This window comes from Stegastes partitus, unplaced genomic scaffold (genome assembly GCF_000690725.1).
Source record: "Stegastes partitus isolate 25-593 unplaced genomic scaffold, Stegastes_partitus-1.0.2 Scaffold98, whole genome shotgun sequence".
NCBI classification, from domain to species: Eukaryota; Metazoa; Chordata; class Actinopteri; family Pomacentridae; genus Stegastes; species Stegastes partitus.
Window position 1 is genome coordinate 573,848 of NW_007577829.1, and position 22,952 is coordinate 596,799.

The window sequence follows — 22,952 nt, forward strand, 5'->3', positions numbered from 1 at the left end:
GGAGAGGAAGAGTGGGATCCTTCAGGCTTAACCGCTATAGCTGCTTTTCTGAGAGCATGTCAGGGATAACAGCAGTTAGTCATGCACAAATCCATACTGCCTGGAACACCCACAGACAGATGCGTGCTCAGAGGACCTGTGGTTAGATTACATAGACCCTTCGTATGTGTTTACATGTTGCAAACCTCCTGTGAGAAGATTCTGTGAATTAAGTTAGAAACATAAGTGTGAGAGAGAAGAAGTGCGGCCACAAAACAGGGAGAAAATATCGTCCTCCGACTGCTCCTCCAAGCTTGTTATCTCAAAAAGCTATTTCAAATATTTCAGCAGAAAAAAAAACAACACGTCTCAGACACCTAAACGCATTAAAGTAAATGACAGAGGCGATAAGGAGCACGCAAAGTCCAGACAAGCTCCGGCTCCACCTGGAGCAAGTATTTTTTGCTCCAAATGCACCACAAATCAGTTTTATCTGCCTGCTTTTGTCTCGGGCTCTCATATATCCAGCTGTTCTCTACAGGAAGGCGCTCTGAAACCCCAGCAGAATTACAAACAGCTCTTCCCGTTGCTAAAGGACAAAGCAGGAAAAAAAAGAAAAAAAAAAACCGAGAGGGGAATTGAGTGTTGTAATTGAGGACAAAGGGGTCAAAGTGGCCCCAGACTCAGCGAAAAATACTTCCGAATTCAAACAGGTCTCCTCTCTTTTCACTCAACTCACTTCTTCTCTACAAGAACCATGAAGGCCATTGTTGAGGATGGGAAATTTAATGAGGCAGCTCTGTTATTCTCTTTTTCTGTCTTTTTTTTTTTTCCATCAGAGTGACATCAGAGGTGGGCTGGGCAACTCCAAAAAAATAAAGCGAGGAAGAAAGAAAGAAAGAAGAAAAAAAAAAAGAGGCAATCTCCAACACCCACACCCTCATCCCCCTTCTCCTCCCCTCTCTTCCTCCTTCCCCTCCCTCTTCTCGTCTCCCCCATTCTTAGTGAAAAACTCAAGGCATCAGTGGTTCAGAGCTCAGTCTGTTGAAGTGGCCGGCTTTTGAACCATGCCCCAGCCTGAGCCCCGGGACAGCTAAGTCCACAGAGAGAAGCGCATCTTTTGGGAAGTAGGGGCCTTCGACTAAAGCCTTGTGTTGTGATTCGCAGCAGCAGGACGGAAGGAGCGAGTGGAGGGGACGTCCTCAGAAGACTGGGACAAAGAGAAAGAGACAGAGAGATGAGTCCTGAGCACTGCAGCTCGGTGAAGACACAACACAACACACACGTGAAACTATAACTGCAGGAAATCATCCCCCCCCACCCCCTCCTCCACTACTGGTAACCAAAAAGGTAAACGCTGGTTGAGTTTATTCTGTCTCTTGGAGGCTGTGTTTGTGTCAGAGAGATGGTGTGTGTGTGTGTGGGTGCATGTACGAGCATGTGTGTCTGGACAGCTGTGAGAGCTCTGGCTGAGAGGTTGGAGAGGTTAGGACGTTTCGTGACTGGATGTTGCGGCTGCAGACAGAAACATTTAGCAACGCTTCTTTGGCTTTCCTCTGGAGTCTGACCGGGATACGGTGTGTACAGCATGCTGAGGAGTCCGTCATGTGTATACAATCAACAAATGTGACAGTAGGAGAACACACGAGGGACTCAAGTGAATTTATGAAGCATGGTGGTTGGTGATTTTGGTATTTTCAGTGTGCAGGGATAGAATTGTCATCTATTACGTAATCAGAACAGAAACTCTCAAATAATGAAAATGCTTTCGTCAATGAAGTTTATTCTTCTAGATGTAAGAGGAGGAAACTTCCCAAATGTTTCCTGAAATGTACACTACACCCTACCTGAGGAGCAAAAAAAAAAAAAGTGTAGAGAAAGAAAAGTGGGGCATTCCAGCAGAACACTTGAGGGAGTCTGATCTGATCAGATGGAGAGATTTGAGCTCTGGAGCCAGCCTTGTTTATTTTTTCTTGGATTTCGGTTTCCTAATGCAGCACCACGTGAGCCTGGTCTCTAACGGGAGAGCCGAGCTAACCTGCTGGAATCGGGGTTAGATCAATATGATGGCGCATAATGAGGCGGTGACATGCCTCTTAACACATGCTTCTTCTTGCTACATATAGGGGCTGTGAGATCATACGCTAAGGTGCACAGACAATACACTGTAGTTTGTGGAATCTTTTAAAGCGAACAGGAGGTTTTTATGAGTGTCCACATTCACAAGGTTGTTTTAGGAGGGAAACGATAGCACAATGTAAGCCAACTCTAACCACATCCTCTAATCCAACACACCCCGTGGACATAAGACACATCGGTCACAATCTTGCTGTGATAGCAGAAGCTTTGAACACTAACAACATCAATCTGGTGCTCTTCCCTATCACTAACTCACAATTATCTTCAAATGTTTTCACTTATGTCCCAGTGCTGTCGGTGGGATCTGTGGAAAACATTCTGTTTGCTGAGAAGCCACATCTGTGAATGCCGTAAATGACCGTGAGAGACACTCGCAGAGAGCTTCAAAAAGCCGAGGTCTGAAGTAAAAGGCGAAATGAGGCAAAGGGAAAAGGCTAAGAAAACATTTCACGAACGTCTTTCCCTTAGAGCAATAAATCACAATATCAATACCTCCAATAACTCAGGCAGGAGGAGAAGAAAAAAAGAAAGCTAAAAAGATGGAGAGGAGGCAGCAGCAGCTGTCTGAGACGCATCCAGAACATTCCGTGCTGGAGCCCTCGAGTTCACCTGAACCTCGAGCGGGACACACTTTAAATGGGTCACTGCTATCAGTCTACACATAAACCAACCAGACTCTTAACCTCCACTCTAAACTTTGAATCACAACTTTCTGATGAGTTTCCTATTTAAAGTTTTTAAAACTCCCTGGACAAGCCAATAAATAGCAATCAGGTCGTGCATGGCAGGGCTGTCAGAGCCAGTTACCCGCCGCCCTCCCCCAGCCGTCCTGTCACACATTATGTTGTAACGCAGCAGGAGATTGATAGCTCGCCCAGCCAGCACCAACTAACTGCGGTTTTGGGCAACGGGCACGCATCCAATCGTATCTCGCTGTTTAACCTGATCCTGTGCGGCGGCCCTTCACAGGCCCAGATGTGTAATGGACAGCTCGGCTGATCTTATCTGAGAAAACAGAGCCACTTATAGAAGCAGACAAAAGATAACACGCACTGGATACAGCTGCGGGCTTGTCCAAAAACACTGCTGCTGCTGCGCTGGTGACCACATGCGGTTAAAACTAGCCGCAGAAAAACAAATTGAACACACTATATCTGTGAAAACTCAAACCTTCAACATGAGTCATGCAGTAAAGATGTAGTGCTTTTGAATTGTTTAAGGAGCTATGAAAAATTAAGACAACTATGAGGCGGGGGTGGGGGGGAAGTGGCAAGGCTGCAGTAAAACTCCAAGGAAAGTCTGTAACACTCTCCACCGTGAAGCTCATTTAGAATCCCCTTAATGAGAGCTTGGACACAGTTGAACAGACAGGTCAGCGTAAGGAGGAAGAGGTCGGCCAGGAGGTCAGGGTAAACAGTGGAGAGAAGTAGAGGCATGAAACGAAATAGAGCCAGTGGGCAATGAGTGTGCATATGCCGTGTGTGTGAATTTATGTGTTCTTCCTTGTTGACTCAGCTAATAGAAAGCATGTGTAGTGTGAGGTATGAGCTTAAGGTGAGGTGTGAGTCAGAGGAAAAATAAAAAAAAAAATGAGAGAGAAAGCGTGTATGAGTGGTTACAAAAAATCTCTTAAATCAGAAAAAAATGTGAACCATCTCAGCGAACAAACATTTATATAAACACTGGCTCGTCCTGGCTCTCCTCTCTCTGCTGACCCTCCTGCAGCTCTTTTCTGCAGTGTGAAACTTCAGCAGCGAGCCAAGTGTCCCTTTACCAGCTTGGTTCAAGAGAAACGGCACCTGAATGGGCGAGGTTACCGCTAATTAAGTCAGACTGGGCAATATGTTGCTGAGACAAATGCGCGCTGCTGGCATTTGACGCGCATGCATCATCGGAAGTGTGCATACAACGAGTGTTGGGTTCTGTCATGGGGGAGGTAAGAGTGTCGTGAGGTGATGGAGGAGGGTGCTGCAGAGCTGAGAGTCCTTAACTTGACAAAGTATGACAGATAGCGAGGGGGGCAGCCTTAGGTGAACTCTGTCCATCTGCATGCCAAGAGCGCTAAAACAGAGTGTTTGTGCATTTGTATGTGCATAAAGAGGAAGAGAGGGGTGAAGGCGGGGGGGGGAACCCACTCTCCACAAAGACCAATTGATTGCAGGGGTTGTTGAGCGGGCGAGCAGGGGAGGGGTGAGGCAGAGGAAGGGTGGGGCTGCACCCTAATCCCGCATATAGACCTCTGACCCCAACATCAGCCCACATGTTTAGAGTTTCACTACAGAAGAAGGAAAACAGATGGGGGCCGGTGGGGCCTCAGGGGGGTTTAGGGGGCTCACTCCTCACTAATGTAGCATCATGAAAGAAGACAACTCAGTAGCTAGAAAACAGGAGGCGGAAAGAGCGCTTCTAAACACAGGGCCAGCGGCATGAATTAAACCACTTAATCTAACACAACTTCAATATCCCGTCTCAATTATTGGCTCAGGCTATAAATGCAAAGATAATCCCACTGTAGTTCTTCCTCTGTGCTCTGATTTCCCTTATAACATTTCCAAGGTGCGCTGTTTAATGAGGAGACATAAAACAGCATCATTATTCCTGTACCGCAGTGGATTTTGTGCTCCACTTTAGTGGAAGTATTTAATCTCTGGAAGGTTTCTTCAATTTTGTTGATGAGTCTTTTATGAGTTTTTCCTTGTTGTTGTTAGTTCTCAGTATATACACAGTTTCTTTTCTTCGTTTTATAATGTTAGTACTTTCACCGCTTCTGTGCTCACGCTGCGTTCTCCTCTACAGCGACTCCTCTGCTCTGGTTTGAAGCCAGTTAAACGATTTCTTAGCTGCCAGTTGCACTTGTGGCTCTGTAACCAATTGCTTCAGCAGCAAGCAGACCAAAAAAAAACATGTATGAATGGTCATGTAACTCGGCTCTGTGGCCAAAAACGGTGGCCGCTGACATCACGTATGAATGAGAGGCTGGAGTGAAGTCTGTGTTCTAACAGCTGGCTGAGCTCCATGTTGTCATGTAAAGCAAAGCTGCTGTTTATTGTTGCTGCTTCTATGCTTCGTTCGCAAATTTCAAAACCCACTCCTCGCCTTCACGTATCCACGTTCTGCTTGGACTTTCTCCCTCGTCGTTGTTCTGACCACTGATGAGGTGTTGTGTGTTTCGGGGTATTTTGGACTTCTTGTTGGGAAAGTCTGAGGACCAGATGGGGGAGTGGAAGCAGGGGATTTTGAGGCTGGGAAATACATTGACTATGAAAATATAAATAAATTTCATCCAAGTTTTTCTCTGCGGCTTGTTGAACTGTAATCCATCAGGCTACATACTGACACATCAGAATTGGTAAATCACTGCAGGAGATATCCTGAGAGCTTGAGCTCTGAAACCCACACAACACAGACAGATACTTCTGGCAGTCAAATAGTCTCAGTTTGAATTTTACATGGTCTCACTGGGTCCAACTCATCTTAGATACACGCATAAAAGATGCACTGCACCTCAGTATTTCAACCAAAGGTCAGAATACACGTTAATTACTGGCATACATTCAGCTGATAATGTGCCTGTTGATTAACCCACTGGCGAGTTTAAAGGGCATGTTATCTTTAATGAATAAAAAAACTAAATTGCACCATTTTTAGAGCCACAACCGATAAAAACTGAGAGAATGATTTGAATTTTTTACTTTCTGACAGACCTTGAACTACTCATCTGTGACAGGCTGTTCCATCAGAAACGTTGATAAAATCTCAGCTAAAAACGATGATATTCTGTCTTAATCACTTGACTCTGCCCATCTCATTGAACAAAAAAAATCATCAAAAATAAACCGTCCAAACTAACAAGATTCTGCAAAAATCTAAAAAGTTCTGTGCTCCTCGGTGCAATCACTAGTGACAGTTACGTGACAAGTGCTTGAGGTTCAGAGGGTTAAGATGGAATTGGCGTGTTGACAGATGAATGCCATCTTAAACATACTCATTTAAACACTACGTATGTATTGCTACCTGTTAAAGGCAATATGCTCTCCACAGCTATTGCTTCTCTTTGCTACATCACTAACAAACAATCTATACAACACGAAAAAGCCGGATGACTCTGCATTTAGAGATTTTGTCTACGTGTCTATTTCATTGACCTTTGTAAGCTGCTATTTGCTCCTTAACAAATATCATACTGACATTAATAGTTTTTTGTTTTTGTGAAAAAGCACACATCAAGCCTCCTTCGCCTCCAAGCAGGAACCTGCAGTGAGTCACATTTCCATGCAGACAGTCAAGGCCATATGTTATTTCATCAGTTTGTTCAGGTTAAAAACAACAACAACAACAAAAAAGATATCTGTGCTTCAAGAGGCTTTTGCCCACACATACAGTCCAACCTGAGGCTATAGGAGCAGCATATGGCTGTCTTTTTGAGGTAACAACTAACATTCATTACGCTGTTTAACCAACAAGTCAGGGCTAATTTTTCCCGTCTGGGAGGAACATAAGCAGCTCTCTTGACTAATGACATCTTTGGTCACCTCCTCTCTTAGAACTTGTAGAAATGAATTATTTCTGTCTCTTACTCAGGCACAAAACTAATCAGCATTAATGTGCAGCATCAGCTCCCACACAGAAACCCAAAGCAAACGAGAGCCAGTTTCCCTTCAGAGTGAGTGTGCGGTCACTGAAAATAAGGCGAGCCGACCTGTAGTAGTTATTCAACCTCACACCACTTCACATACTGTGTGCGTTTGTGTGTGAAAACTGTGTGCAAATATGGAAACATGTGTGGCAGCATGCAAAATGAGCATTTCTGTGTGTGTGAAGCAGTCCAGAGATCTATCAGCATTGAACTAAGCTCCTAAATTACCAGATAAATCAGCCAAAGCCTCCAGGCTCAGACAATCAGCTCTCCTGTTCGAGTCCGAACCAGAGGAGCAGTTCATTTCAAACAAGAGAGCATTAAGACGACAAACAGAATGAGCAGAAACCATAAAGCAAAGTATGGTAAAGCCAGAGCTGCAGACACGGAGTTTGCCTTCAGAGAATGACACAGTTTAATGGGTTTAAACAGTGAAACGTTGTGTCTTGTTCAACTGAAAATTATTCCCGGTTGGAAGAAAGTATTCGTAGCAAAAAGAGAAATAGGTTACATACGGTCGGCTCTTTGACTGTTCCAATAAGAGTCACGAAAATAAATTAACCAACAGTGCAGAAAGAGACGGATAAAAAGGAGGGAGGACAATTAAAGAGACACCGTAACACATCTCCGGACTATTAGGAGTCATTAGGGAGTAATGACCCAGCAGGGCACCAAGGAAGGCTCACAAGTTCACACTGTTGCCAAAACACAAGGCAGGCAGAGACGACTGCTGCAAATCCGTTTTTCCAGACACAGTTTCACTGATTTCACAAAAAAGACACAGGCTGTTTGTGAGTAAGGCAGAAATTTAATAAATCCTATCAACGTTAAGAAGAAAATTAGCTTCAATTTCTTTGATTTGTTTACAGTTTAACCGTAACGAAAAAAGAGTGGAAGGAACACCACATAGAGAAAGCGAAGAGGAAGGAAAGTATTAAAAAGAAAAGGGAAGAAAAGGAAAGTGACGAGAAGGGGGGTTTACAAAGACAGGAAAGCAATTAAATGGAAAGAAACCGCCAGAGAAGAGAGTGCAAATCTGTCAGGAATAAAAAAATATATATATTTAACAAAAAAAGAACAGGGAGGATTTTATCTATGAGCCTCGAGCTATGCTCATGATGCTTGGGAAAAGGGTCATGACCAACTTTCTACCACTATTACTCTCTACTCCTGTCTCTGCTATCCTTTTAAATCTTTGCGATTTGTTTCAGCCTTGCAGCCTGTCGCTCCTCATCTCCTCCTTTTGTGCAGCCTCTGTAGTGTCTGAACACACAGCTCACTGCTGCTCCATGTTCTGATTGTGACGAACATTGCTCTGAAGCACCTCACAATTTATTTTGAGCTAAATAATACTCAAGAGTTCAGAACATTGCTCATTCATGCCGACACTACACCAAACATGCAGCACTAGTTTGTGTCAGCTGAAGGCTTCTCTAGCAAATGGAAATCTGAAAAAATCCATACAGCTTTGTATGCTGTGGTGCACTGACCTTATGTTGCCTTGTCATGTTGCCCACATACAAACAAGAGCAACCAAAGTGTTTCCATTGTAACCTACAATTGAAGTCAGGAAAACAAGCTGGTAGTTCTAGAGAAGCCTGTTGATAAACACCCAGGCGGTGTCTGCTCAGGCATGCACAGTTTTATCGTTCTTCTTTTGTTGTTGAATCTAAAAAAGAGCCAGATGTGCGCTGTTGTTGGCGTAACTCTGCTGCCAGCTCGGCTAAAGCGCTGCAGTTGGTCAAGTAGGGCAGCTGTACAGATGCCCACAAATATGATTAAATCAAAACCGCCTCTCTTCTTCATAAATCTGTCAACCTGCAGAGGAAGAAGCTCGAATTTCCAGCCTACAAAACAAAAACAAAGCGTATTAGTGACTCTATTGTGTCAAAGCACATTCCCAGGCACAAAGTTTTGCTCCCGCAGGTGAGCACTTTATGTTTTCCGCTCAATTGCCCTCATGGTCCTAAAGCACTTCAGCAGTTCTGTTTTTTCTTTTTTTAAGGCCGAGGGGCAAAAAAAGGGGGAGCTGCTCTGCTTGTTCTGAGGAAACAGTGTAAACTTTGTACCTTCATGACACACTGGTGACCTCTCGACGTTCCTTGGAATGCCTTTGATATGTTGTGGTACCATGAAAGAGGTTAGGCCCCCTTGTACTCAGAACCACCAACCAGGAGGACATCAGAGAGCAGAAGATGGGAAGAGAGAGAGAGGGAAGGGGAAAAGGAGGATGACAAGAAAGGGATGGGGACTGATGGATGAGTTGTTAAGCTGCCTGTCTTGTTAAATCTCCCTGAAACTGTATGAATAAGACCAATTCTGTGGGGCTGATAACTAGAGTCACAATCAGTTTAAAGAAGACACAGTGGAGAGCTGATGCTGCTGATGTTGCTGTTAAAGTCATTAGTAGCTCTCACTGAGGTCAGCAAGGATACAGTACCTGGTTACGCTGTCAGACACACCGGCTGCTGGAAAAACACCATGAAAATGAATAACGTCTCTGGACAGTGGTGCACACGCAGTATTCAATCACACAGGCGAACACACAAACCCTACGCATACCATCAAGAGTCGATCTGCAGTACTTGCTGTAATCCTGTCCCCCTCTCAACATTGTTCCAAGTGACAGAATCGCCAGAATTCCTCAAGAACCACAATGGCGTCATACGGGAGACACACGGGGCCTGAGTTTCAGGGTGGAGGTAGGACTTAATGATGTGGCACTGAGCAAAGACTGGAGTGATGGAGTGGATTTGGAGAGCTGGGCGGTTTTTGGCCTTGCGCAGGCTCGGGCCAGGGTGTTAAATGGAGCAGTGTATACGTCTGTGTGAGTGGTTTTTGTCTTTGTATACTGATGAGAAACAGAACTAGAATCAGTGGGGGGGAAAAGACGCCAGGAGTCCCGCTCAGATTAGACAGGGCTAAGAAAGTTCTGCACGTAGTGTTATTTTTCTGGACTTCGTTTCAAACCCCTGTAGTGACTGTCTGCATGTGCATGTTTGTGAGAATCTTTGAAGTGAAACAAAAATACTACCTCCTACCTAACAGCCCTGTTGGCGTTTTTACCCTCCGTGTGTTTTGCTTAGGAGAGGCGCGCAGCCAGCGCTGTTGTACGGGACAACAAGAGAGCAAACTCAGGAAATAAATCAGCTGCTAAAAAGTGTTCCGTGAACATCTTTTTTTTTTTTTTTTAACCTTTTAAGCGCCCGTAAAGTGTTTTATCACATCTTGAGCAAACTAAGCAGTCAGTACCATGGCTGAGCATTGAATCCTTGAAACTGCAGTGTATCAATGACAGTCCGAAAAACACAAATTCTTACAGCCACATTTCCACAAGCAAAAAAACAACAAAACCAATATTGTCAGCTTGCAGGACAGAACTTTCCGTGCCATCATTCTTCTTCAGAATGGGTTTGAAGCATGTATTGCTGATTTGCTCCAATACTACAACTTGCCATTGTGCAACATTATTCAGTGTTTCAGTAGAGTTGTAGGTGAGCTGGTGTGTAAGAAGCAGAGGGGTACATCGAGAAAAACATGGGGATGTCCTAGATCTTCACATTCTCGTTGATACAACAGTATAGGTTTGCAAAAATAGTGAGGTAATACATCGGAAGAGCATATTTAATTGTAATATCTACCTGCACTTAACAAGCAAGTGATTTGAAGCTTCTCCATCTTTATCCTCCCTACTTAAGACCAGTCCAGTTATCTACAAGTTACCAAATCCCTACAAATCCCTGTAAACCCATAGTTATTGGCAATCAGACTGTACTAACTCAGGAATAGTCAGTGTAAGAGGAGCCACAGTATTACCAAGAACTCAAAACTGAAACTACAATTCTACATCTGCTGTCGAGAAAGACAATTAAGGAGTATAGTCTACAGACAAGATGGCAGGAGTTTGCTAAAGTAAGGAAACATCAGTTCATTCCAAGAGCAGGCCCTTAAGACAAAGCACAGGCAGCAGCCACGTATCAGAACTTTTTAATAGGGTGAACCAACAGGACCTCAGAAAAATAAGGTGTCTGTCAGCAGGGTAACTTAGACACAAAACAGACCTCGTCCAGTTGGCTGGACAGAAATGAGTTCTTTTTATCACTCTTTCCACACAAACAACTTTCTGTGGAACAATGACGTGACAAATCTTCTACTGCACTTTCCTAAACAATTACTGATTTTTGTGAATGTTTGAAACAGTGTCAAAAAGTTTTTCAGCAGAAATCCAATAGTGGTCTGCTTTGGAAACGTATACAATAAACAGTCCTGCTGTTTTCATTCCTTTTGTTAGCCACTGTAAACTAAGAAGAGGTTGTTTTCTTAACTCCTGAGGTCTTGTATTCTTGCAGGGAGGCCTGGAGGGAGCACCAGTAGCTGTCCATCTACCCAGCCAGCCAGCCAGCCAGCAGCTATGCAGGGGCTGATGTGGAGCCTGTGTGCCCTGCTCTGCCTCTCTCTCTGGGAGGAAAGTTACTGCAGGAGCTCCAGGGAAGCCCGGAGGCCCAAGGAGCCTTCTCCTCACAGGAGTAAAAGAGCTCCTCAGGATCCTGACGCTAAAAAATGTTCCTACACATTCTTGGTGCCTCAACAGAGAATCACAGGTACAAAAGATAGTTTCTTTAAGAAATAAGTAACAGTATGATATGGATGTCATCATTTCTCAGTGATTTAACCAGTGCTTCTTCTTTAGTTTGAGTTAGGTAAAATAGCCTCTTGTTAATCTCTTAAAAAATTCATATCCGTCATCAGGTCCAATCTGTGCTAGCACCACAGGTCCTGAACCAGACAAGGACAGAGTGACCCGTATGGACATTGCAGATGTCCGGGAGGTGCTCAACAAACAGCGACGTGAGATTGAGACGCTGCAGCTGGTGGTAGATGTGGATGGTAACTTGGTGAATGAGATGAAGTTGCTGCGGAAGGAGAGCAGGAACATGAACTCCAGGGTGACCCAGCTCTATATGCAGCTGTTGCATGAGATCATCAGGAAAAGAGACAACTCATTGGAGCTAGCCCAGCTGGAGAACCGTGTCCTCAACGTGACCTCGGAGATGATGAGACTGGCTTCAAGGTACAAGGAGCTGGAGGGCCGATTTGCCACAATGGCTGGGGTGGTCAACAACCAGTCTATTCTCATCTCTGCGCTGGAGGAGCAGTGTCTGAGGACGCTGGGACGGGGCGAGCTGCCCCCGGTTCCCCCACTGGTGCAGGTGGTACCACAGAATTTACCAGCCAACAACCGCTTCACCAATGAGATACCGAGGGTCAATAATAACAACAGGGCCTTCACCCGTGGATCACGCAAGGAGGCGCCGACTGCAAGCCCTTTTGGGATTGATCCTCCACCACCACAGGGAACGCTTACCTCTGACGGTACGTACCAATCTGAAAGTGGCGGGGGACGATAGAGTAACGAGTTAACACTGAAAAACAATCAGTGATCTGGTGAGTTTTTGTAGATGAAAACAGAGCAGAAACAAAAGTAACTGATACTTACTACAGTAACTGTGGGAGTTAATTGTGAACACGGCTGCTTAGGCGCGATTAGAAAAGGGCCGCAATTCAAGACGTAATTTCTCGCAACATGTCATATTGCTGAGGCACAGTTGGCTCATCCTTGGCATGCTACAGAGGCAGTGAAATCATACATTCCTATGATCCCACTTGGCCGCCTGTATTGGCAGCACAGCACAGAGCATATGTACTAAATTAGTGGGATGTGGATTAGGTCTCTTTGAACAGCACTGAAAAGACTTAGAATGAGAACACATACCTGCTGCAAGGCTTTAGTCAGGTTTAAGTTCAGACTATGCAAGAAATAAAAGGGCAGAATATAGTGAAGCATCTGCTGGACAAGTCCATCACATCTCAGGCCACTGCACAAAACCATCCCATCAGACAAACTCCTCAAAGATAGACAAGGCTGCTCTGTACTTTCCCCCCAGAGATGGGTTAATTCTGACATCTGAGAGAGATCATCTTCAATATGAAACCAATTTGCAAGGTTAGAATGCTACTTGGAAACGGCTCCTAAAATCTGGTCTGGGCTGTTGTATTTTGACTGGCGATTAGAGTACGGCGGGGAATGTTGACAGGGGTTATACAACCCGATGGTGAAATGGATGAAATCATTCATAACATCCCTCACACAAAAGAGGGGAATAAAAGAAGGTCTGTTTAAACACTGACAGGGGACTGACTTCGGATGGTGAAATGAGAGGTTTCATGAAAGAATATTGGAGAGATGGACATTGGTAGGTACCATTTGGGAAATGATTATGTCGTCTATTTAGGTCGATGTCAGCTACATCTTGGCATTAGTTTAAAACCATTAGCTCACTGCCATGTCATGGCAGAACAAAAAAAATGAATTAAGTCTATACTGCAGTGTAGTTACACTTTATATGTTGTAATGTGAAGTGTGAATTAATGCAAAGTGTCTGATAAGTGCTTTTCAAAGAGGTCCAGTGTCAGTTCTTTGGAAAGCAGTCTGTGAAACATGGCTCTTCTCAGAACAGCGAGCTGTCTCTACCTTTCACTGACCCGAGCACTATTAATGATAGGCTCATTTCAGGCTCAATAAGCAGAGAAGCAAAGAGGGAATATGTTAAAAGCCTCCGTGGAGAAAATAAAGTCCAAGGAAACACACAGAGATGGAAGAAAGTACGAGGTTGGGGAAGTGGTTGCGGGAGGTAAAATGGCAAGGACTCCACTTATAGATGACAAAAAGACAGAGTGTTCTTGAAGCTATTTCTAGCTGTGTATACTAATTCCCCACCTACCTCACCTTGCCCTGGCTGAACTGTAATTTCAGTGTTGTATAAGTTAATCAAAGCTCGTCAGAACACAGCGCTCCCATGCAGTAAACCTCCAATTCCACGGACCGTTTGCATACTATATAAAAGTCATCTATAAGCTGCTGTTTTCATAATTTCTTATCCCCTGTTTATTTAAGAAAAAGAACTGGAAGCCAGGGGTGGATCACTAGCTTTGGGGGCTGATCCTACACCATTCCATTTGCAGGAAAAGAAAAACATTTATCACAAAATATTTCTACCTCTTGTCTGCATAAAATGTATTTAGCTAGTGATAAGGATGGGTACTGTTTCTGAATAATATAAGGTTTAATCTTCTCATTTTCTTTTATTCATTTGGCCGTCACTGCCATTCAGCAGACAGTTGATCTAAATCACAAGGGGGAAACAGTAAAACGTAAAACCCCAAACCACTGCAGACACCTAATAGGCTCTCTTCCATGTAGGTTCAGAACTACTGTAAATACACATCGCCTGACCACAGTTTGGTCTAGCTGAACCTTTTTTAAACCACTATGGTATGTTCGATTTATTTTTAACCTCAACCTGAAGAACCTGATGAGGACATTACTAGAAAAACACAAGCCTGTGCGGGAAGGTTTTAGGTATCTACACTGGGTCCCTATGTGCTCCAACACCCAGCTAAGAAAACCATCTACCAAAGGCCTTTAGGCCCCGGAGGCCCCCACACACAAAGCCTGTCTTCATACCGGCTTAATAAATATTCACACAGGGGGAGAAAAAGAGGAAATATGCTGGGTTTAGGTTCAGCTGCTTCAGCTTTGGGTGCAGTACTACCTCATGGCTTCAATTAAAAGCTCAACCTGGGTGATTATTCATATAACAATTTAAGAGTGGCGATGCAAGCTTATGCAACTTGAGATTGCAGGATAGTTAGATGGTCTGAGCAAAAGAAGATATTTTCCGAAGCATGTTGCCACAACGATACATCTCCCCAAACCATGGGGTTCCTTCCCAACTTTCTCTGCGTTTTTTTTTTTTTCTCTTGTCTGAGGGATTATGATGACTTTTGCATATGCACTAAAGAAGACATCTTGTTCAATTCAAGGCACAGTATGGTGAATTTGTTCAGGGGGCTTAAACTGTCTGTGATTCAGAGAACGGATGGTTTTAGTGGGAATCAACCGTCAGTCACAAAATATAAAATTCAAACTACAATGCCTTTAATGTAAATCATGGCTTTTTACTGGCTGCAAGACACATTTGAACACCGTGTTGTTCCAAGAGCTCAAAAGCATCAACTATTACATCCCAAATACTTATGATAATCAAGAGCTTTAAGAATATAATTGATATGCAGATAGAAATATCACAATAAGTTATGCAACAATGGTAAAACTTAAAAAAGGGATCTCTTTGTAAATCAAACATTTTTTTCTGCCTCTTTTCCTACACCCACTTTTCGTATCCCAGGTCCTTTCAAGGATTGCTACCAGGTACGACAGGCAGGCCACACCACCAGCGGGATGTACTTACTTAAAACAGACAGCAGTGATCGATTGATCCAAGCCTGGTGTGAACACACCCTTGATAATGGAGGATGGACGGTGTTGCAAAGGAGGAGGGATGGCTCTGTTAACTTCTTTCGAAACTGGGAGAACTACAAGGTAAGCTAGCTGAAAAAGTACAATCTCATCAATTCGTGAAAATGTCATTTTGCATGAGAAAGAACGTTATTTACAGTTTCCCCTCAGCCCTCTCCTAAGCAATCCAGTCTCAACAGTTCATTTTGGGGCCATTAAACAAGCACTTGCTCCAATAGTGTAAACAGCAAAGTGTTGGATTTCCTCACTGTGCAGTTACAGCCAACAACTGCATCCAGGGAACTACGTAAAAATATACGCAATCAGAGAGTCCCATGGGTTGAGAGGGATATGCAATTCTCTTTTCAAACCCACTGGAAACGATCCCTTCATCCTTTTTTCTTCCCATGTGTCACCCTCTGCAATTGAGATGTGATCCAAGATCTAAAGAAACGAGTTCTGCACAGAGACGAAGGAAGAGTTTTTACAACACTCATAACAAAAAAATGACACCAATAAACAGCCTGACAAAATGATTGGTCTTTGTTTTCTCTGTATACAAAAAGGCAAAGGCAAGAGTTTCCCTTCCAGTCATAAAATCAGATTTCAATATCAATACTTGCATGCTGTTTGGACCAGGGACAGAAATGTGTCTCTAACTGCAGCCAAATCACAATTGCAGCTGCCATTCAGCTAATTCGTCGAGTGAGAAACCTTAGATCGCAACCTTCACACATTATCGTCTTAATGGGAAGCAGATTTGATGTCATTTCGCTTGATTGCAAGGACTCCTTTAAACTCAGCACCCTGCAAAGAAATCTTATTAACCTTGTTCTGCTTCACTGTTTGTGTTCTTTGGACGCTACTTTCCTTGAACGACCACAGAACAAAACGAGATCTGTTCTTTCAGCAGTTAGCTAAACCACTAACTCAAATTAATACCCCACTGTAACGCAGTGACATTTAAAGATAAACCACGATTGAAAATAACATGCTGCGGTGCTTGTTCCCGACAGAAAGGCTTTGGCAACATAGATGGTGAGCACTGGCTTGGGCTGGACAACATCTACAACCTGGGGAAACAGGGCGACTATAAGCTCATGATAGAGCTGGAAGACTGGACAGGGAAGAAGGTTTACGCCGAGTACAGCAGCTTCCACCTGGAGTCTGAGAGCGAAGGTTACCGGCTGAGGTTGGGCACCTACCAGGGCAACGCTGGAGACTCCTTCAGCAGTAACAACGGCAAACAGTTCACCACGCTCGACCGCGATAAGGACGCCTTTTCTGGTAGGGAGATGTACACGTTTCAAATACTTCCTTGTTTTGTGTGTTGGACGTAGAGTACGTTCTTTACTCTGATCGTGCTTCTGAAAGTTGTGTTTCCCTTTTTGCAAGGTAACTGTGCCCATTTCCATAAGGGCGGCTGGTGGTACAACGCCTGCGGTCAGACCAATCTGAACGGCGTTTGGTACAGCGGGGGAGTTTACCGCAGCAAATTTCAGGATGGAATCTTCTGGGCCGACTATGGGGGAGGTTTCTACTCCCTCAAGTCGGTGCGTCTCATGATCCGACCGATCGACTGAAACCTCGAACTGTGCCTCCCTTCAAATGCACCTCAGTCTCTGTCATTATCTTGTTTTTCTACCCATAAATAAATACTGTAAAAAGGCAGAATCGGGAATCTCTGCCTTCGTTCAACAGTGCAATCTGAACGGAAGAGACAGCGGCATGTGTTTACGGCCAGACGCCAACAACTCCAGCAGTCTGCGTCGTGGCTAGTTCACTCCAATGCTAAAACAAAGACGGACGCCATTCCTTTCCTTTAGTAACTGCACCTATCAGTTTGGACAGTAATGGTCCATCAAAGCCCCCTGGCATTCAGTATTACTCTCCTGTGTCCTATTTTACTCACTCTTTTTGAGACTCAGTATGTAATAAAGGGAAATGGTCATTTAGTAAAGACATGAGATTTCTTCTGAGCAGCTAATGGTGACTTATTGAAAGTAGCGTTCCCCATGTCACGGGAGCATTGGTTATACTGGGAAGTTTAACCTTAGTAGGATGAAAATTGAAGTCGTATTGACAGTTAGAGTACCTGACAATCAAACGTTAAGAGGAAAGGCCTTTGCTCGACCTACTGTCTACTCGTTTCTGGGATTTTCTGGACTTTTGGGGTTTCTCACGACCCACAACAGAAAGTGAACTCATGCGACAATGTGCTTGTTCAATGTGCATATGGCTGAGCTGGCTTTGGTATGTAAATATCTTTGGCTTTATTTGTGAAAGTTAATTTAAGAGGTGTGATTCTACTCAGGCCAAATGTTCACAATGTTGTCACTCTGCCATTCATTGTTATTTATCTGTGTATTTATAGTAAGTATAGTCACGGCCATTTTATACCTGGCTCTGTAACAATACAATCCTTAACATCTTTTTTGTTTTGTTTTTTTTTTTTTAAATCCCATGTAGAGATACGTTAGCGACACTTGAACAGAAGCACACACACAGATAGCAACTGAAACAAACCCAGAGTGGATGTCTAGTTGACTTGAGGATGGAGCTCATGTGACATGCACTGCTGGCCGTCCGAGAAAAATTAAATTCTTTTATAAACATTAAACTGTCTCGGAACTTTTCACTAAGCTTCATGTTCTAATGAATAGCAACGCAGCTGTTTCAAGTGCAATAAAATGATCTCTGGCATGAATGTAAAACCTAAAATATAACATAAAATATCAGCTAAGCCTTTATCAGTATAAAAAACAAATCTTGTGAAATGAACCACTTTCTTTTATCTGACTTAAGTACAATCTGAGATGCCACAGCACTGAAAAGGTTAGGGGGATTTGATAATTAAAAGAAAGTGGGCAGAATGAAAATGTACTGTGGTCACAGAAGGAGACGGCATGTACAATCACATCATTCCTGTTCTTTAAAGAAAACAGGCTAAAGCAAAGAAGACGCTTGAAAGAAATATCTAAGAGGAATATGAGAGCTTTGCAGAAGCGTACCGGACTATATCAAGGGCAGAAACAGATAAAGGAGGATATTAAATGATGCTGCTATAGAAGAATTTAGACTAAAATGAAAGTAGAAAGAGACAGTAAGGATGATAAAAGACACCAGACAGACAGCTGGGGAAGAGAAGGAGGGGAACATTCCTTCCACATAAAATCGTTGAGCTTTTGTTTCATTAAAATGCGTATAACTTGAAATTATGGCTCCCTTCTGGACCTTTCCCTCAGAGGAGCTGTAAGTTAGAACAGATAGGAGCTGTCTGACGCAAACACTGTAAGGAGGACAGCACAAACACTCAACACATTTTAGTTCGCACACTCGCACATTCAATGGGCCAACCACACTGGCAGAGAGGCTCGCTGTCAAGACATTAAAATACTGTACATCCACCCCATCCAGGCCTGGCTGCACCGGCTCCTGACACACCGGGTTATACAAACCAGCGGGGAAATTAACCCCTCAGCTGGCAAGCTTTTCTGATCTGAGATATATGACACCTTGGAGTTTTCCATTACACTTGTTATTCCATCCGCTGTTGTTCGTGTCCCACAGCTACCACTACACAGCAGCAAAATCATGCTGGAGCTGGAGTCAAGGACCCTTGTGCTTGGCCTCCGGTTTTCAGTAAAGTCTTTCTCCGCTGACAGAGGCCAAACTGAAAATGTAAACCGCAGCATCTTATTAATAAGTGCAATAAAATTAGACTGAGGCTATCATAAATATTAACAAGCTCCCGCTCAATGACACACTATTCAGAGAAATGTAACATTACACAGGACATACTTCATCTGTATTTTTCACTCATTCCTGTAACAGAGCCGATAAACTTCATTTTTAACCACAGCAACTGTTTATAACGGCCAACAGGTCATGATTCACGTATGCAAATGCAAACCAAACCAGGTTTTTAGGCTTTAAATCAATTTACCAACAATAGGCCTGGGTGATGAAACCACAGTGATATGAGCCAGTGACAGATACCTCATCGGAATACTGTTCGACAGTTTCACTTAATGCGTGGGCGCAAACCACCACGAAAGCACCAAACTAAAAAACCCCAAGCATGCTCCTTCTGTGCCTCATAAACACGCTTCCATATCGCGTCATATTGGAGCCCCCTACCCCATCCGTCACTCTCCCTGAGACCTCCCCTAGGGAAGGCTGCAGCCTCTGGGGACTGGTTGTCGTCCTCGCAAGATGCGCTTTGCGGTCTAAAGACAACCACAATTATACCTTCATCAAAGCAATGCACAAAGCACACAGACTAACCCTCGGGCAGCGTGGTGGCTTTTCCTTGCAAAGTTTTACTTTGCATTATCTAGTTAGTAACAAGATGAGATCATTCCTTTATCCTTCTTTTTCTATTTACGTGTGCACATCTATTTGTTTGTATGAGTTTTTTTTTTAATTATTACTGTAACATTCAAAATATTACCAGTGTGCCTTGATAAATAGGCTAAAGCTGTTTAATTCAAAGTAAGGCAGTTAAATTCACGTGATAAGCACAATATCAACTGAAATAAAACATCTCACTGAGATACATTTTCAGCTATATCGCTGAACCCTAACACGTATGACTGCATATCGGGTTGTGAGCGCAGTCAACACACCAAGTCCACAGCAATATGTGAAATGATGGAGGACTGTAGCTACTGCTGTTGTGCTGCTTTTGCAACGTGGCTGATGTAGACGAGGTGAATGGATGAAGAGTTGAGGAAATATTCTAAAATTAGTTTTTGTCATAGTGGAGCCGTGCGTTTCTATGGGCTCTCTGTTCTTATGTGATTTACTAGAGAACAGGAACAAGTTCATCTGAGCATTCAACAGGCCGGCCCTGTGGTGAGCGCAGACAAGAGCGGGCTGTGTCTGCCGAGCCTAATAGCAGGTCAGAGATCACACCGTTGCACATATATGCAGCTCAGCACAAATGTATCACTGTAGGAAAACCCAAACTCAGACACTGTATAGCACACACATGACTCTTTCTCCAGATCTGTTATCATCAGAGATTGGCATCACACCCACAAAGATGCAAATGGAGCAAAGACAGAAACATGACGAGGAGTACACAAAATAGACTTTGTAGAAGTGAAACCCACCTATGGCATATTTACTACATAGAAAAACACACTTGGTAATTTTAACTCGTTGCTGTGGGTTGGGACTTTAATTTATGCTTACAGCCAAATTCAACAGGTACTTTGTTTAGCCACCAAAGAGGTAAACACATGGACTAAGACATCAGGAGAAACCTAACCCAAATTTAACCATTACACACACACCCAACACTTACATTGGGAGTGATGCTCTCTAACAAGCTCTGCGGCTTTCAGTATCCCACTCATTCATTCCTGCTTTCTCTCAGAGGGATCCACCAGGATTTATGATAGAGGGGAATGTCCGAGAACAAGAGAGCGACGATTTCCCTCTTGTGTGTCAACTTGGCTCGATCCAGCGCTCAAGACGGCCAGCTGGTCACATCACACATGGACACGCATCATTGACAAGCACGTACTGTAAGGAAACGCCGTCCGCTCGCACGTACGCGCTCAGCGAAGCTCCACCCGAAGAAAGACCGACTGGTCGCAAATCACTCAAACGCTTACGAAAAAGAGAGCGCTTCCCTTTGATTCACGACACTAAAGTTGGCAAACGTGTGCCGTTTCACAGCATTAGCTTTACGTTCGTCTCAGCCTCTGTCATTACCTCCAGACTTCCATGACGGAGAATGGTGGAGAAACTGGACGGTTTAAAGTTTATTTAATGACAAACAGACTCGTGAGCTCTTTGTTGCGTGTGTCTGTGTTTGTTTGTGCATACTCGAGCATCTAAGTTTGAATCACACAGCAGTAGCTATGATACGAGCCGGATGGTAACCAGCATCAAAGTCATCCAGTCATTGTCGAGTCAAAACAAGAACAAACAGTACAGCAGTAAAACCGCACACGTGGGCTAAGCGTTTTCCTTTGCACAGCTCATAATGCGATTTCTGTGTGATGTCATACTGCTGAGCCAAAGACCGAGAGGCAATAAATATTAAAGGAAAGGAAAAAGACGTTATTATTATAATTATTTCTTATTTTTCTTGCTGATTCATGTATTTTTTTCCAGCTAAAAGGAAGTTTGGGATGTTGAGCAGCAAATTTATGTTCGACAAATCACTTCTCTCAATTCGTAGAAGCCAAGCAAGCTTGAAACCCAAGAAAGAAAAAAAAAAGAGCTAAAGGGGAAACAAGCAGCTTACTGAAAAAGAGACGACAGAGGAATACAAGAACAACAAGCAATAAAACATGAATGACTGCCCAACTGATGACCGTCGTATTGAATGATCAATGAGACAATGATACCAAACACACATACGCAGCAGGTTTTGTTAGGCCAAGCCGCTTGGCATTAGCTCAACCTTTAGCCTGCAAACAGCCCATAAAGATAAGAAGGTAACAGTGAGGTATCTTAGTTCACCCAAGCGTCGGGGTGGTCTGTGAGTGTGTCCATTACCTAGGTATGGTATACAAGAGACCATGCTCTGGCTGCTTATGTAGTCTCTCAGACGTTTGTAGTTGTCTTCTTTGGACATCAGGTAGTCGAGCCGATCAAATGTTGCCTTGTCTTTCCGACTCAGTAACTATGAGGTAAACAGAGACAGACAAACAGGGAGGGAACAGAAGGAGAGCATGAAACAGCCAGAATGGTTCCACAACACACTGAAATACAATGGAAGAGACGATAAAATCTGTTCTGTCAATTCGTAAGTGTTCACTTTTGATTCCGATTTTTCCGTAAAATAAGTGACATAGCTGGTGGTGCCTTGCTGTGATTTGCAGCTTATAAGAAAAGAATCTAGGCCTATTTGTACAGGGCAGTAATACCTCGGCAGTTCTTGTGACTTCTAGCATTTGCAGAGGTCATCTGTGATTTTAATCCCATGTGAATCTGCCATGGCCATAATTTTCATCGTACAAGATCCGTCTGAAAACTACCAACTATATTCTGCCAGAACTGAGAATCAGAGTTGTGGTGATTCCGGGTTGTTGTTGTTTTATTTTTCTTTAATCCTTTCTTCTGCCTCCTTCCTGCTTAAAAATTATGGAGGCTGCCCTGGCAATTATGAATGAAAGCTTGGAAATTCATTCATAATTGCAAATCCAGGAGGCTCATGTTGTTACACAGCATGGACCGATTCACAGAAAGAATGACCTCAAATCCCTTAGAAGAGCAAAAAGGAGGATCAAAGGATAGTCAGATGACAGGATAATGTGCATGGCGGCCTGTGGTCGGGAACATACTGCTGTCTTTTAACATGTCCAACACTTGTTCAGCGGCCTGCCTTTAGAATTTTATGAGAACATCATGCCATTAATAAAAGAAAACCCACAAGACTTTGTATATCCCACAGGAATACGCACAACAAAACAAAGACATGGAGAGGGATTTGTAAATCACGTGAGGCCCCTAGGTAATACCAGTCCTGAGCAAATAGGACTTTACATTCAGACATTTTGTAAAGAATAAAACAGGAATGCAAAATTTGAATAATTTTCTGAACCAATACACAGCAGTGTTATCATGCATTACTATAACAACTATTGCTGTTATAGCCAACAGATCAGTTGTATTGAATGCAAAAGCTGCTCAGCTACATGCACCACTGAGTAAACAAGAATGATGTCCTATTGAATCAGCTCATTTAACATAGATGCTGTAACATACACTTTGGCCAGAAGTCATTATGCATCACAGAAGTATTTGTCATGGCGGCCTGTTGCTAGCTAAACCTATGTAGCGTTTTCCACTTGCCAACATAGAACTGTGTGTAGCATG

At 43.5% G+C, this 22,952-nt stretch overlaps 2 protein-coding genes across 4 annotated transcripts in view; one reads left to right on the forward strand and one right to left on the reverse strand.

The window, feature by feature from the left end:
• ralgps2 (Ral GEF with PH domain and SH3 binding motif 2) overlaps positions 1-22,952 on the reverse strand; it is a 76,193-nt gene that overhangs the window by 14,499 nt on the left and 38,742 nt on the right. For all 3 annotated transcript variants that reach the window (XM_008277463.1, XM_008277461.1, XM_008277462.1), the window contains one exon: positions 21,630-21,756. In XM_008277463.1, coding sequence (XP_008275685.1) covers positions 21,630-21,756 — 127 coding nt within the window. The remainder of the gene's footprint in view (positions 1-21,629; positions 21,757-22,952) is intronic.
• On the forward strand, positions 1,007-17,733 carry angptl1a (angiopoietin-like 1a). The gene is made up of 6 exons (XM_008277460.1): positions 1,007-1,329; positions 11,104-11,355; positions 11,504-12,127; positions 15,004-15,197; positions 16,130-16,400; positions 16,509-17,733. Exons 2-6 carry the CDS (start codon positions 11,166-11,168, stop codon positions 16,694-16,696), a joined length of 1,467 nt encoding a protein of 488 aa, XP_008275682.1. The 5' UTR covers positions 1,007-1,329; positions 11,104-11,165; the 3' UTR covers positions 16,697-17,733.